This window comes from Hypanus sabinus, chromosome X1, assembly GCF_030144855.1.
Source record: "Hypanus sabinus isolate sHypSab1 chromosome X1, sHypSab1.hap1, whole genome shotgun sequence".
NCBI classification, from domain to species: domain Eukaryota; kingdom Metazoa; phylum Chordata; class Chondrichthyes; order Myliobatiformes; family Dasyatidae; genus Hypanus; species Hypanus sabinus.
This window is the reverse complement of record NC_082738.1, coordinates 5669636-5683951: the sequence shown is the minus strand read 5'-3', so window position 1 is coordinate 5683951 and position 14316 is coordinate 5669636. Positions and strand designations below refer to the sequence as shown.

General features: G+C 40.8%; 1 protein-coding gene across 1 annotated transcript in view; it reads left to right on the top strand.

Moving 5' to 3' along the window:
- Positions 1 to 14316, top strand: part of LOC132384545 (myosin light chain kinase, smooth muscle-like) — a 74537-nt gene that overhangs the window by 14159 nt on the left and 46062 nt on the right. The window contains exons 2-4 of the mRNA XM_059955711.1: positions 9846 to 9962; positions 10798 to 10950; positions 12944 to 13147. Of these exons, the coding sequence (XP_059811694.1) occupies positions 9846 to 9962; positions 10798 to 10950; positions 12944 to 13147 (474 nt within the window). The remainder of the gene's footprint in view (positions 1 to 9845; positions 9963 to 10797; positions 10951 to 12943; positions 13148 to 14316) is intronic.

Below are 14316 nucleotides of genomic sequence, written 5' to 3'. Positions count from 1 at the left end.
CTTGTAGAGTAGACTAGTTGACTGAGTGGAAGGTGGACGGTAGTACCAACTTCGTCTTGACATATTTGTTAGAAGTTAGTTTAAAAGGAAATCTGGTTAAGTATGTTTAAACTTTGGGCGTACTTTGTGAAAAGTCTTTCAGTTTCTACTGCTTATTACTGATGTGCTTGTGAATAATTATTGGAGTGGTTCACCTCATTGTTCACACCTTTCAAACAGAAGAGATACAGCTCTGTTTCCAGTCATTCTTATTCTACCAAGTTTATTCATAGTTTTATCTACTTACTCATGCCTTTGAGTTATGTTCTTACTTCACTATGATTGCTCTCACAACAAAAAAAGTTAATTAGCAAAAGTAAAAGTGTTCTTACAAGTACAATAAAATCCATTTATGGCTGCTTTAATGTAACAAAGGTTCACAAAGCATTTTGTAGAAGTATTAATGCAAAGCTTAGATCATGACCTATAGGAGTTGAGGTTTTATTTATTTTTTAAAATTTTATTTAGAGATACAGTGCGGAACAGGTCCCAGGCCCACCGAGCCGTGCTGCCCAGCAACTCACTGTTTCATCTCTAGCCTAGGACAATTTACAATGATCAATTAACCTACTAACCGGTACATCTTTGGACTATGGGAGAAAACTAGAGCACCTGCAGGAATCCTCTGTGCACATGGGAAGAACTTAGAAACTTTCTTACAGAGGCTGCCTGAACTCTGACACCCCAAGTTGGGTTAGTAGGGTTGAGGGAGCACAGAATAGTACAGCACTGGAACAGGCCCTTTGGCCCACAACAGGATGTGATCCCATGGAGATGAAATAAAATGGGATTATTATAGAATTAGTGCAAATCGGTGGTTGATGGTGTGCATGAGCTCAATGGACTGACGGGAATTAGACAAAGATGAAGGCCTTGTTCTAGGTAAGAGCTGGAATACAATTTTAATCAAGATGAGATGTGAAAATCTGATTTGTTGAGGACTAACCAATCAGGAGGGATGGAGGATGGGTTATATGTACCAGCAGACTAGGCATACCCAGGCATCATCCCTGATGAAAATGGCAGAGTTTGTCATCAAAACGTTTGTTAAAATTGACACCCTGTACCCAGCTGGAAGCTTGAGAACATCTTATGCAGAATTTATTGTTTCATTCAGCATTCTTTGTTGTCATATATCATTATGCCACCATGTCATATGTGCATGCCTCTCTAAAGTAGGACCAAAGTAGATATGTTTATCCCCGGACTCCCTGTGTTTTCCTTTCAGTTAGATTTGGGGTTACAAAACATAACAGCAACCATTTGATGGAAATAAACAGTCAATAGGCTGAAACGTCAACTGCTCATTTCCCTCCACAGATGCTGCCTGACCTACTGAGTTTGTCCAACATTTTGCGTGTGTTGCTCAAGATTTCCTGCGTCCGCAGAATCTCTTGTGTCTCTGTAAACCAATCCCATCTGACTGTACAAAGTTTATATCCCTCCATTCATGTAGTTCCCTGGTAATCAATTCTGGGATCAGATCACTGAGACAGTATGTACACGAGATGTTTCACAGAATGGTCATAGGGAGTTCACAATGATAGCAGTAAACTCTGCTCAGAGATGGGGACTGAGGATGAGAACTCGTTTGAAGCAGGACTGAGAAGGCAAGGAGTGAGGATATGTCAGTGAGACTCTGCTTGTGGTACTTGAATGAGCGGTAGAGTACCAGAAGGGAGAAACAGCAGAAAATGATTCCAGCTCTGGGACTGAGAAATAACAAGCTTCATATATTCATCAATGAACACAGAAATCCAACATATTGTTGTGTGAAAACTGCTGTAGGAAATTCTCTTAGCATTACTCACTTTTCCCATGTCAAAGCCAAATGTGACCCTCCAAGTGCAATGTGGAGTGTTTATCACCAGTGACGTGTATTTGTTTACTGCATATTCCGTGCCTGAGGGTTTGAGAACATTGAACTAGTTGAAATTAGACTGCATGTTGCTGCTTATTTCAAAGCTACACACTGTAATTAATGTGGAGATGACATCTAGGTTTTTTTTTTGAGCTGTTCTGTAAATTTGACCGGCCACTTTATAGTCTGAGTGGCTCTGGTGCAAGAGATGTCATTTCCATCAGAGTGGGATAAACTGTGTCACCCCGAGGCCTGCTCATTGTGGCCTGTCTCATAGTGTTTTGATGGCCCAGGCTCTCACCAGAGAGTCATTCAACACAGTAACAGGCCCTTTTTCCCACAGAGTCTGTGCCCACCATCAACTAACATTTGTACTAATCCTACACTGAGTCCATTTTTATTTATTCTTTCCACATTCCATCAGTTTTCTGCTAGATTCTACCAGTCACCTACACATCAAGGGCAATTCACAATGGCCAATTAATGGACTTTGGGATGTGGGAGGAAACTGGAAGACCAGGGGAAACCATGCAGTCATAAAGAGATTGTACAATCTACACAGAGACAGGAGCTGAGGTCAAAATTGAACTGGAGCCTTCAGTGCCATGAGGCACTAGCTCCACCAGATTTGCCACTGTGCTGCCATCACCTCCCAAACTTCCAAACTCTACCACCTTCCTGTACTCCCAGACCTGGCTTGGCCTAACCTAGGGCTTTTATTGCAAAGGTTTGCAATGTTTGTCTGGTAGTGGTAATATATATAAAGGCCTTGCATGCTATTAAAGTTCACAGTAATAGACGAGGAACCAAAATGGTTGTTATAATATCATGTGGTGACTTATTGTGCACTTGGTGGGCACACTATACTTACCAAGCAAACCAATCTACCAAGAAAACTATAGTTGTTTCTTTGTTAAATTTATGCTTTCAATATCGAAATTTAATTCAATGATGTTTGAAAAGATGAAGGTTTATTTACACACAACACAAAGCTTTGGAAGGTGCCTGGTATTTTGGCAATTAATGTGAGGTGTGAAGGTCATTTGTGTGAGAATGAATATGTGATTCTTTTTTTAGTTGAAGGATCTGTGTGGTAAATTGAGCAAATATTTGGGATTAAAACATAATATGTTTAACCTTCTATTAAGTAGTAAAATTATCTGCTTGTTGGTTCTGATCTTCAATTAAAGTAAAAAATACCGAAAAAGTTAAAAAAAGAAAAAATATGGAAAATCTGAGTAAGTAAACCAGCATTTGTTATGATGTTTGGTGTGTGTGCCCAAAATAACATTGGCCAGAATCTGGATTACACTGTGCCATTTTTAGGTGCTCGAAACACCCCTTTTTCATTGAATAATGGAATTTAAAAACAAGGAAAGTGACTGCAGCTGTGCAGCAGTTTGTCATGGTACTCCATCTCACCCTACGAGTGTGCATGACCTCCACTCAGACTGAAGTAGGCTTTCTCTGCACCGGCATGGACCAATACCATTAAGCAACGGGTCCGTGGACCTCAAGTTGGGACCTCCTGCCATAGTGCATCTTTGTAGGCACCAATCAATTTGTAATGTATATAAAAATACTGGGGAAGTATGGAAACAAATGAAGAGTCCAGAAGAGACGTGCTAACATAACCCATCATTTCTCTCCCTTACAAGTGACAAATCTGCACCTCTGCTGCAATCACATACTTGACCTCTTGAAACCTGTCATTACCTTTAGGATGTTCATAAAGTCTAATCTGCAAGGATAGACTTTTGATATCAAATTTTTCACTTTTCTATAGTTGCACACAAAGCATAGGAAGTTAACTAAATAATTACTAGCATGTGCCTTCCAGCGTGTCTCCATTTCTGGGTGAATGATTTGTTTAGAATTTAATTGTAAATTGTTGCGTTCAATATGATATTGCGTTTGGAGTGTCTCTTCTATTTCACAATGACTTGTTCTTCATTTTATTCTTGATGTCACAACTATCCATTGAAAGTGCTAAAAAATTGGGCTTAAATATGATCAAATGTACAGAAAGAAGAACAGACTTGATGCACCATCAATAACTCACACTGAGATGTAAGGCGAGATATCGGCTTTTATTGACTGGAAGAAGGAACCAGGAGTGAGTGTCCATCATACTATGTCCTGGAGACTGAGGCCGAGCGTCAGGCCTCAGATCGCCTTTATACAGGGGCCTGTGGGAGGAGCCACAGGAGCAGTCAGCAGGGGGCGTGTCCAGACAGGCACATAGTTCACCACAAGACTTGACCTGTTAACTTTGCCACATGCTATTTGCTGTTTATGAACCTTGTTCTTTTTCCTTATTTGGCCCTGAAAGAGTTTTAATCTGGCTGGTCATCCAGCTTTGATCAATATTCACATGATGACCTGCTCCATAAATATCACACCCTTGTATTTTTTTCCCCTGAAGTTCAATTCTAGCTGTGGCTGGAGATCAAGTACCAATTACTGTCACTGCAGACAATCACCCTGCTTTGTAGGAAACACTAACAGTTCATGCGTATGATGCACCATCAATAACTCACACTGAGACGTAAGGCGAGATATCGGCTTTTATTGACTGGAAGAAGGAACCAGGAGTGAGTGTCTATCATACTATGTCCTGGAGACTGAGGCCGAGCGTCAGGCCTCAGATCTCCTTTATACAGGGGCCTGTGGGAGGAGCCACAGGAGCAGTCAGCAGGGGCGTGTCCCGACAGGCACATAGTTCACCACAGCGTAAACACAGAATTTCCCTGGGCAAGTGCCAGCAATCTGTGATTCCCTACATTAGTGGCAGGATCATCAAGTCAGGAGCGATCTGATGGCTAGTTGCCGGTGTTTCTATGACTATGCTTTCTACTTGTGTTCCTTGTGATGTTTGGAGTGAGAAAGTGAAGTCGTGGAAATTTCCAATACCCGCAAAAGGCAATCCAATCTCCTAAACTGCTCCAGCTTCGTCATTGAAATTCTAGCTCCAAAATGATGAAAATTTTGAACCACACTGCCTAAGTATGATTTCAGGACTTCTTACGGTTTGACATGGATGGATGGGGTATGGTCCAGGTTCAGGTTGATGGGACTAGGTAGATTATTGGTTTGGCATGGACTAGATGGGGTGAAGGGCCTGTTCCCATGCTGTAGTGTTCTATGACTCTATGACAGACAAATAAAATTCGGATTTCTAGATGTGACAATTGGCTGATGCAATAGCACAGTCAAAGCATCATGAGTTAACTGTGGAATGAGAATTTTTCAATTTCCTTTCAGCTGGTCTATTTGATCTTGAACATGTTTACATGCCACAAGAAGGAGCAGCCACTCAGCCCTTCCAGCCTGCTCCACCATTTGTTAAGTTGACAGCTGCTTTTCTAACTCACTGCCATTTTCTTGCACTATTTCCATATCTTTTGCCCTCAGTGCCTAAAAATTTATCAATCTATGTTATGAATTCTGAGCCGCCAGAGCTCTCTGTGGTAGAAAATTCTAAGTATTCAGCCAACTCTAAAGAATTTTCTCCCCGCTCTGTCCTAAATGCTCATTCCTGTCAAGTGTTTTGGATGGTCCAATGACATCCTGTCTCAGACTTAAAAACTTCAGCAAATGCAGTTCCACTCTACTCAATCAGTCCTCCTTCAGCAAAGCTGCCATCCCGGGAACCATAGCACTCTCTTTACAGCAGGAACCTTGGTTAAGTAAGGAGACAAAATCAACATCATACACCTGGTGCAGTCTCACCAAGGACATATAGAACTAAAATAAGACTTACTTACTCTTGTATTCAAATCTTCTAATTAAAATTAATATACCATTCATACTATTAATCACTTAGTGCTTTGGTATGTGCACAAGCATGCTTGGTCTCTTTCAGCATCATCATGATCAAATCACTCACAATTTTATAAATACTTTGAATTGGCTGTTTGGATTGAGAACTGGCTTGCCCATAGAAGACAGAGATTAGTGGTCTGTGGAGGTCTGTGATCAGTGGTGTTCTGCAGGGATCTGTACTGGGACCTCTCCAGTGTGTGATGCATATAAATGACCTGGACAAAAATGTAGATGGGTGGGTTAGTAAGTTTGTAGGTGTTGTGGATACCATGGATGACTGACAAAAACTAGAACAGGATGTAGATCAGTTGCAGATATGGATGGAAAGATGGAAGATAGTTTAACCCAACCAAATGTGAAGTGTTGTATTTTGGTAGGTCAAATGTAAAGAGACAGTACACTGTTCAGGGCCAGACACTGAACAGTGTGGATGAGCACAGGGATCTTGGGGTCCAAGTTCATAGCTCCTGGAAAGTGACTACACAGATTGTTAGGGTGGTGAAAAGGCATGTGGCATGCTTGCCTTTATTAATTGAGGCTTTGAATTCAAAAGTCAGTAAGCTATGATGGAAATCATAAATGCGAGAAAGTCTGCAGATGCTGGAATTCCCCCACACACACAATACTGGAGGAACTCAGCAGGTCAGGCAGCATCTGTGGGAATGAATAAACAGTCAAGGTTTTGGGCTGAGACCCTTCTTCCGGACTGGGAAGGAAGGGGGAAGATGCCAGAATAAAAAGGTTGGGGGAGGGGAAGGAGACTAACTAGAAGGAGATAGGTGAAGCCAGATGGGTGGAAAGGTAAAGGGCTGGAGAGGAAGGAATCTGATAGGAGAGGCGAGTGGACCATAGAAGGAAGGGGAGGAGGAGGGTCTCTAGGCAGATGACAAGAGGTAAAAGGTCAGAGTAAGGAATGGAGGAAAGGGGGAGAATTTTTTTTACTGGAAGGAGTTGCTCCTCCACTCTGAGGGTGGCCTAATCTTGACATAAGAGGAGGCCATAGACCAACACTTCAGAATGTGAGTGGGAATTAAAATGTTTGGTCACCAGGAAGTCCCACTTGTGGCAGGTGGTGCAGAGGTGTTCAACAAAATGCCCCCTCCAATTTACAACGAGTCTCACCAATGAAGAGGAGTCTGCGTCGGGAGCTCCAGACACAATAGTTAATCCCAGCAGATTCACAGGTGAAGTATTGTCTCACCTGGAAGGACTGCCTGGGGCCCTGAATTGGAGGTGAATGGGCAGATGTTGCAGCTTTATAAAACTCTAATTAGGCTGCATGCTGCATTTGGAGTATTGCACACAGTTCTGGGCACCCCTCTATGAGAAGAGTGTTGAAGCGCTGGAGAGGGTACCAATGATGCTTACAAGGATGCTGCCTGGATTTGAAGGCATATACTCTAATGAGAGGTTGGACAAATGTGGGTTGTTTTCTCTGGAGTGGCAGAGGCTTGGGGAGATCTGAGAGAGGTTTATAAGATCATGAGGGGTATAGATAGAGTAGACAGACAGTATCTTTTTTCCAGGGTTGAAATGTCTAATACCAGAGGGTATGCATTTAAGGTAGGAGGGGGTAATTTCAGGGGAGATGTGAGGGGCAAATGTTATCAAATAGAGAGTGGTGGGTGTCTGTAAAGCACTACCTGGGGTGCTGTAGAGGCAGATACATCAGAGACTTTGAAGAGACAGTTAGATAGGCATATGGACGTGAGGAAAGTGGAAGGATATTGACATTGTGTAGGTAGAAGAGATTAGTTTATTTGGTTTTTTGATCACTAATTTAATTGGTTTGGCACGACATTGTGGGCTGAATGGTCTGTCCTGTGCTATACTGTTCTACGTTCTATGTACTTCATTTTTCTATGATACAGTATGTGGGTAGCACCACTTGTATTCCAATTCTATCCCATCTGTACACTCAGCCTCTTTACATCGGCCTTTGTGCTCATAATTTCACCCAATGTAGAGTTCGTTGTCAGCAAACATGGAAATAAGATAACACATACAAAATTCTGGAGGAACTCAGCAGGCCAGGCAGCATCTATGGAAAAGATTGCTGTCGACGTTTTGGGCTGAGACCCTACAGTAGCTGCCTTTTTTCTCCAGTCCTGCTGAAGGGTCTTGGGCTGAAACATCGACCGTACTCTTTTCCATAGATCTGCCTGGCTTGCGGAGTTCCTCCAGTATTTTGTGTGTGTCCCTATATTGCACCACTATTCAAAACCTGCCCGCCCAAGAGCCATCTGTTATACCCAGTCTTTGTCCCTGTTTGATAACGTAATGTTCATCAGCTTCCTGTGTGGGACTTTATTGAATGCCTTATGAAAATCCAAACAAATCTCATCCACTGGTTTCCCTTGTCTGTTCTACCTGTCACAGCCTAAACAAAAATACCATGGCTTATTAGTCAAACATGATTTTTCCTTTCATAAATGCATGTTCTCTCTGCTTAGTACCATTATCATCTCCTTAATTCTGTTGCCACTGACATTGTGATAATGTGTTATCAATTCATTGTTGTCTCTCCCCTTCCATTCTTAAATGGTGGGCTCTCATTTCCTTCCCTGTAACCCACAGGAACAGTTCCAGAATCTTTATGACTTTAGAAGATGGTAACCAGAGGATTCGCTGTCTTTATCACTGGCTCTTGAACCAGTGGATACAAGATAACTTCAATCAACTTCACTTGCCCCATCACTGATCTGTTCCCACAACCTATGGACTCACTTTCAAGGACTCTTCATCTCATGTTCTCAATAGTTATTGCTTATTTATTTATTATTATTATTGCTTTTTTTTCTTTCTTTTTGTATTTGCACAGTTTGTTTTCTTGGCATATTGTCCTGTTGGGTGCAGACATTCATTGATTCTATTATGGCTCTGTATTTTCTGTATATACCTACAAGAAAATGGTTGTATGTAGTGACATATATGTACCTTCAAATAAATTTACTTTGAACCTCTTTCAAAACTCTGAGATGTAATTATTGGCATTCAAGTTCTGCAAATCACAAGGATTTATTGGCCTTGGGATAAGGCTAGCTTCTTGTGTAATATTTTTTGATTAATAAATAGTTCCTTCAGTTACCCATTTTCACAAGAGCGTACATCCTCTAATATTTCTGCCTGGTTTTGTGTATTTTCTTCCATAGAGACAGGCAAAAAGTGTTTACTTAATTCCCTGCTATTTCCATATTGACCAATTAGACAGTGTGCAGCCTCTGTTTATAAGTACCTGTGCATTAGATATTTCGTACGTTACTTGGGTGTTTTGAGAGTGTTTCTGTGATGATAGATTTTTGTAAGTTATGGGGAGAATAAGGAGTTCAGGTGATGTAAGGTTAGCAAAATGTGACTATGTCATGTGATTGGATGCCAAAAGATGAAACTTCCTAAGAATAAATCCAGCCAGTGTTGGCAACTGATTTCACACTGCCAAATGCTCTCCTACCTTTTGGTACATGACTATCCTCACCCAATCATTTTGTCCACAATTAAACTTCAATTGTTCCTGTTTCTTCATTTCGGTCACTTCATGTATACATTTGGAATTCTTATAATGGTAAACATTATAATGTTTATAAATATTAACTTATGTACAATGTGTGTATAAAACATGCCTTTCAATGAAATTATTGGCAACAGTAATTCAGAAGGTAGGTTATCATCACACTATTACAGCTTGGGGCATCAGAGTTCAGTCCTGCCATCCTCTGTAAGGAGTTTGAATGGTCTCTCTGTGGAATGTGTGTGTTTCAAAGACATACCAGTTAGCAGGTTAATTGGTCGTTGTAAATTTCCCCGTGATTAGGCTTAGGATAAATGGGTGGGTTGATGGCAGTGTGGTTCAGTGGGTTGGATAGGCCTGTTCCTTGCTGTGTCTCTAAATAAAATTAAAAGTTACCCTTCATCATGGGACAAGTGTCTTCTGTATTGATGGGTTGAAGTTTCCACTCTCCACTACTACTATCTTTTGGATTCTAAAAGGAAAGACCTAACAACATCAATAGGCCTCACTGATGATCTCAGTCAGTTCCAGGAACCCTGGTGCAAAGTTCCATTTTAGTTTTGTATGACTGGGTTTTTGTACTTTTACTGACTGACCCTTATGTGCTTGCAGAGCGTCCTGTTTTCACAAAGCTCCTGACAGATGTCACTGCAGATGAAAGCAGCACCATTTTACTGTGGGGCACAGTTGCTGGAAAGAGTCCAATTACCATCTCCTGGTTTCTAAATGGTGAGGTTGATCCCTGGTTAAATAAGTGTTGAAAAACTCAATTGCAATGCTTATTTTAGAGACTGGCTATAAGCACTCAAGGCTGTAGTGACCAGGAGTCACAAGGGTAATTAGTTAATGTAATAGGACAGCCTCGGTTTCAATGCTGAACCCATGAAATGGCTTCAATCAGAATGTTTGCATATTAAATGCCTGAATTTGGTGATTGGCTGATAACCCATAACTTCTTTGTAAATGGTTAAATTCCCTCACTCTTTCTATGACTGCACTCTCCTATTTTGCCTAAAGAATAATTACTTAATTTTTTTAAATTAATATTTTGAGATGTGGGTATCACTGTGAAGGACAATATTTATTGGCCTACCCTACTCTTGATGAGACATTGGTGAGCAGCAGCCTTGTATCATTGTGGACCTTAGTAGGTCATTATGGTTTGGTTTGGTGTTGCTTTATTATTGTCACACGTACCAAGATACAGATCAAATCATTACACAGTGCATTCAGCTGGAATAAGCTCAAATACCAATGTAAAATCAATGTAAAATAATGCTGACTACCTCCAAAGGAATGGAGTGGGGAAAGGAATGGACCTAATGTCACATTAAGGTCACAAATACCAGTGACAGATTTGGTGGCATTGCAAATGCAGTCACTCAGTTTGAGAACAGCCCCACACTGTTGTTTTCCTACAAACATAGTAAGCAGTAAATTCCCAATTCTTCTCATATTTGAACATTGATAAGCTATATTAATTTTAAATGGTATTGTCAGTGAACTGCATGTTACATAATACTCCAATAGACATTATTTCTGATGGCTTTCTGGTTTGTTTCAGGTAAAGCTGCAAAATTTGGCCAAGCTTCGTTCAACAATGGTGTTGCCCAATGGGTGATTGAGGACTGTTTGCCTGAAGATGCAGGCACGTACATGTGCGTTGCAGAAAATGCCTTGGGAAAAGCTTCAAGCAGTGCAACAGTAACAATTCGAGGTGATTGAAGAATGTGGATGTGCTTATTCCAATGATCGATGTTAAGTGAATGATAGGGAATTATAAGCCATACGGGCTATCTCTGGGTAATGAATGGGTTTTGCTTTTACAGACGTCCTTAAGTTAACTTTGTCTGTAAGTTACAAAATTCACAGAAGTCACTTGATATAGTAACCATACACAATATTGTAATGAATGTGAGCTAAAAAAAAACACAAAAGGCTGATAGGAAAGAACAATTTTGCTAAAGGTGGAGAGTTCTGCCATTCTCAGGAATGAGTATGTGTGTTGGTCTTTTGAATTTTAGTAATGCTATGGGAGCTTGTTGGTACGTTGGGGTGTCAATAAATTGGACATAAGCAATCTAGAGAGGAACTGTAACCTAATCTTTGTGACTGTGGTTGAGAAGTAAAATAAAATTTGACCGCTAGTTGTTCCAGTTTATCAATGTTCAACTCTTTTTCAATAATCTGAACTGTTCAACATTTAATATTAGAGCATACTTGGTCCATTAAATCTGTGTGCTTTAGTCTTACATAACACTCATTCTCATTCTTGTAACTCAACATAATCCCCATTTGATACAATATTCTGCAGCTTTGATCCAGTTGAGCCTCAAACTCAGCTTATTTTCCAATTGCTCACCCTTACGAGCCGTGGCTTGTCTTTGTTCATACCACACCCAATATGTGTTTCTTAGTCTCCCGTCTCAGTCTACATGCTCAAATCTCAGCCTTAAATCTGTCATGTGTATTGTGTGGCATCTAAAACCATTTTTATTCGTCACACCTTCGACTGGTCTTCTACAGCATCAATAATAAATTCTCATTGTGCTTAACCTCTCCTGGATCGCCTCTATTGCCTGCAGGAGACACGTATCTGGGATCTTCTGTCTGTATTATATTTTGTGTTGCACAATTTTATTATGGGTTACAATAATTTGTTACATGGGTTTGGGTGTGGTAGAATTAAATGAGTATATTCACGTATTTGCCCTTTGTGTTGTTAGTTTTAGTTAGAGACTTAGTAAGGACTTGGATATTTTTTGTTGACAATTAATATCGCTCATTTCATTAAAACCGCTAATTTCGCTAATACACTAGTTTCATTAGTTTTTACCACTATTTTAATCATTTGTCTCTGTCACTTGTTTGATACTGACTTGCTGCTGCCTTATTTCATTCAGTTTCTCTTTCTGAACAGATGGAGCACAAAAAAAAGCTCAGCAATCCTCTAATCGCCGTATGTGTGATCCTCATAAATGCATAGCCGGTTCATCAAAGCAGACAGTAATCTACAGTAAACCAAAATAGCATACAATAATAAGACCATAAGACCGTGAGACATTGGAGCAGAATTAGGCCATTCAGCCCATCAAGTCTGCTCTGCCATTTCACCATAGCTGATCCTGGATCCCATCAAACCCACACACCTGCCCTCTCATCATGTCCCTTGATGCTCCGACCAATCAGGAATTGATAGACCAATCAACTTCTGCCTTAAATATACCCATGGATGGCCTCCACCACAGTCTGTGGCAGAGAATTCCACAGATTCACCGCTCTTTGGTGAAAAAAAAACCCTCCTTATCTCTGTTCTAAAAGGCTGCCCCTCAATTTTGAAGCTGTGCTGTCTCGTTCTGGATACCCCCACCTCCACTTTCACCTTATCAAGTCTTTCAACATTTGGTAGATTTCAATGAAATCCACCCCCCTCCACATTCTTCTAAATTCCAATGAGTACAGGCCCAAAGCAGCCAAACCCTCCTCATATGTTAACCCCTTCATTCCCAAAATCAATCTCCTGAACCTCCTCTGGACTCTCTCCAATGACAATACATCCTTTCTGTGATAAGGGGCCCAAAACTGTTAATAGCCATTCAAAAAGGAAGTGGTGTAGTGGCTTTAGATAGGGAATGCCTAGTATATTCTCTTTGCTTAGAGTTGTAAGAACAGATTGAGATGATAACTAAGATATGTCCTCTGCTTAATAGACTTTGAAACTCTTCAGCGTTCAAAGCATTTGCCCAAACAGATGAGAAGTACAGATGGTGATGGAGGGCTTGATGAGACCCGTTCAGAACACAGAACAAAAAGTTACAGTTTGCAGTCCCAGGATGAACCAAGTCAATTTTCAACTGATCTTTTGTGTCCAGATGATGTGAATCAAAATACTAGGAACAGAAGCTTTCCTAAAGGTAATGATTAATATTTGATCTACTTTAGTTCAGCTGTACTTTCGAATACACCTACAATTAAAACCAGCCAGAGATACCTCTTCACTTCTTCTGTCCTTGAATTATTTATTTATTTTCCAACATTATATTCATTTTGTATGCTTTGTATAAGTGCGGACACTTTAGCCAAAGAATCCTTTTGCTGAATGGGCGCTGTGCAGTTGAGAGTGGGCTTATTTCTGAGAAGAGGATCTTTGGTCAGATTTCTCTGTTAGTTTCTGAGAGGGAATTCAACTCCAACTGTACAGTAGGATTTTTGTTGGCGCCTTTTTATTGGTGAGAATCTACCCATTCTCCCTCTGTAAATGACCTCAAAATAGTGTCTTACCCAAACCTTGACTCCATTCGAGTGTTCAACCTTACTGAACTGAAACGGGACGATGGGTGTCTGGACTAGTTTGCCCCAGGCAGCTCTGGTCAGGGTCACACCAAACTTCCCAGCTTTGTGGTTTTTCCTATTTGATCTTTCATTTTGCTGCACTAAATTCAAAGATATTTTGATCCCAGCCAGGATTCTTTCCTAGAAGAGTCAATGGTTTGTGAAATCCTTTCTTGACTGCTGTGCAAATCTATTGATGCTAATCAGTCTTACGAATGACTGTTGGTACTTGCTTTGCATGTGTGCCAGGGAGTTCAGACATTGGGTTCTTCTTCCACAACACCAGGTAAAATTGCTGGCTTACATTCAAACCAACCAGTCTGCAATCTCCATATCAACAACTCAAGTCCCCTTGAAGGCAAAATCTTATTGAAGCTTAGAGATACTAGCTTGTGTTGCTCATTTCAAATTTCTTGGTGTCAGTCACAAGCAACACTCACAAAATGTTGGAGGAACCCAGCTGGTCAGGCAGCACGTATGGAAATAAATAAGCAGTCGATGTTTTGGGCTGAGTCAAGAAATGCTGTAATCTGGAGCAAGAAAACAAATTGCTTGAAGAACTAAGCAGGCGAACAGTATCTGCAGAGAAAAAGATGTTTCAGGTCAAGATTCTGCATTGGGACTCAGAACATTGAGGGAAGGTAGCTGGTAAAAGTGTTAGGAGGGAGGACAGAGGCAGGCTGGTAGGTGATGGGTAGAGGGAGACAGGAGGGGCGTTTAGAGATGGGGGCTGCTGGGTGATAGGTTGAAA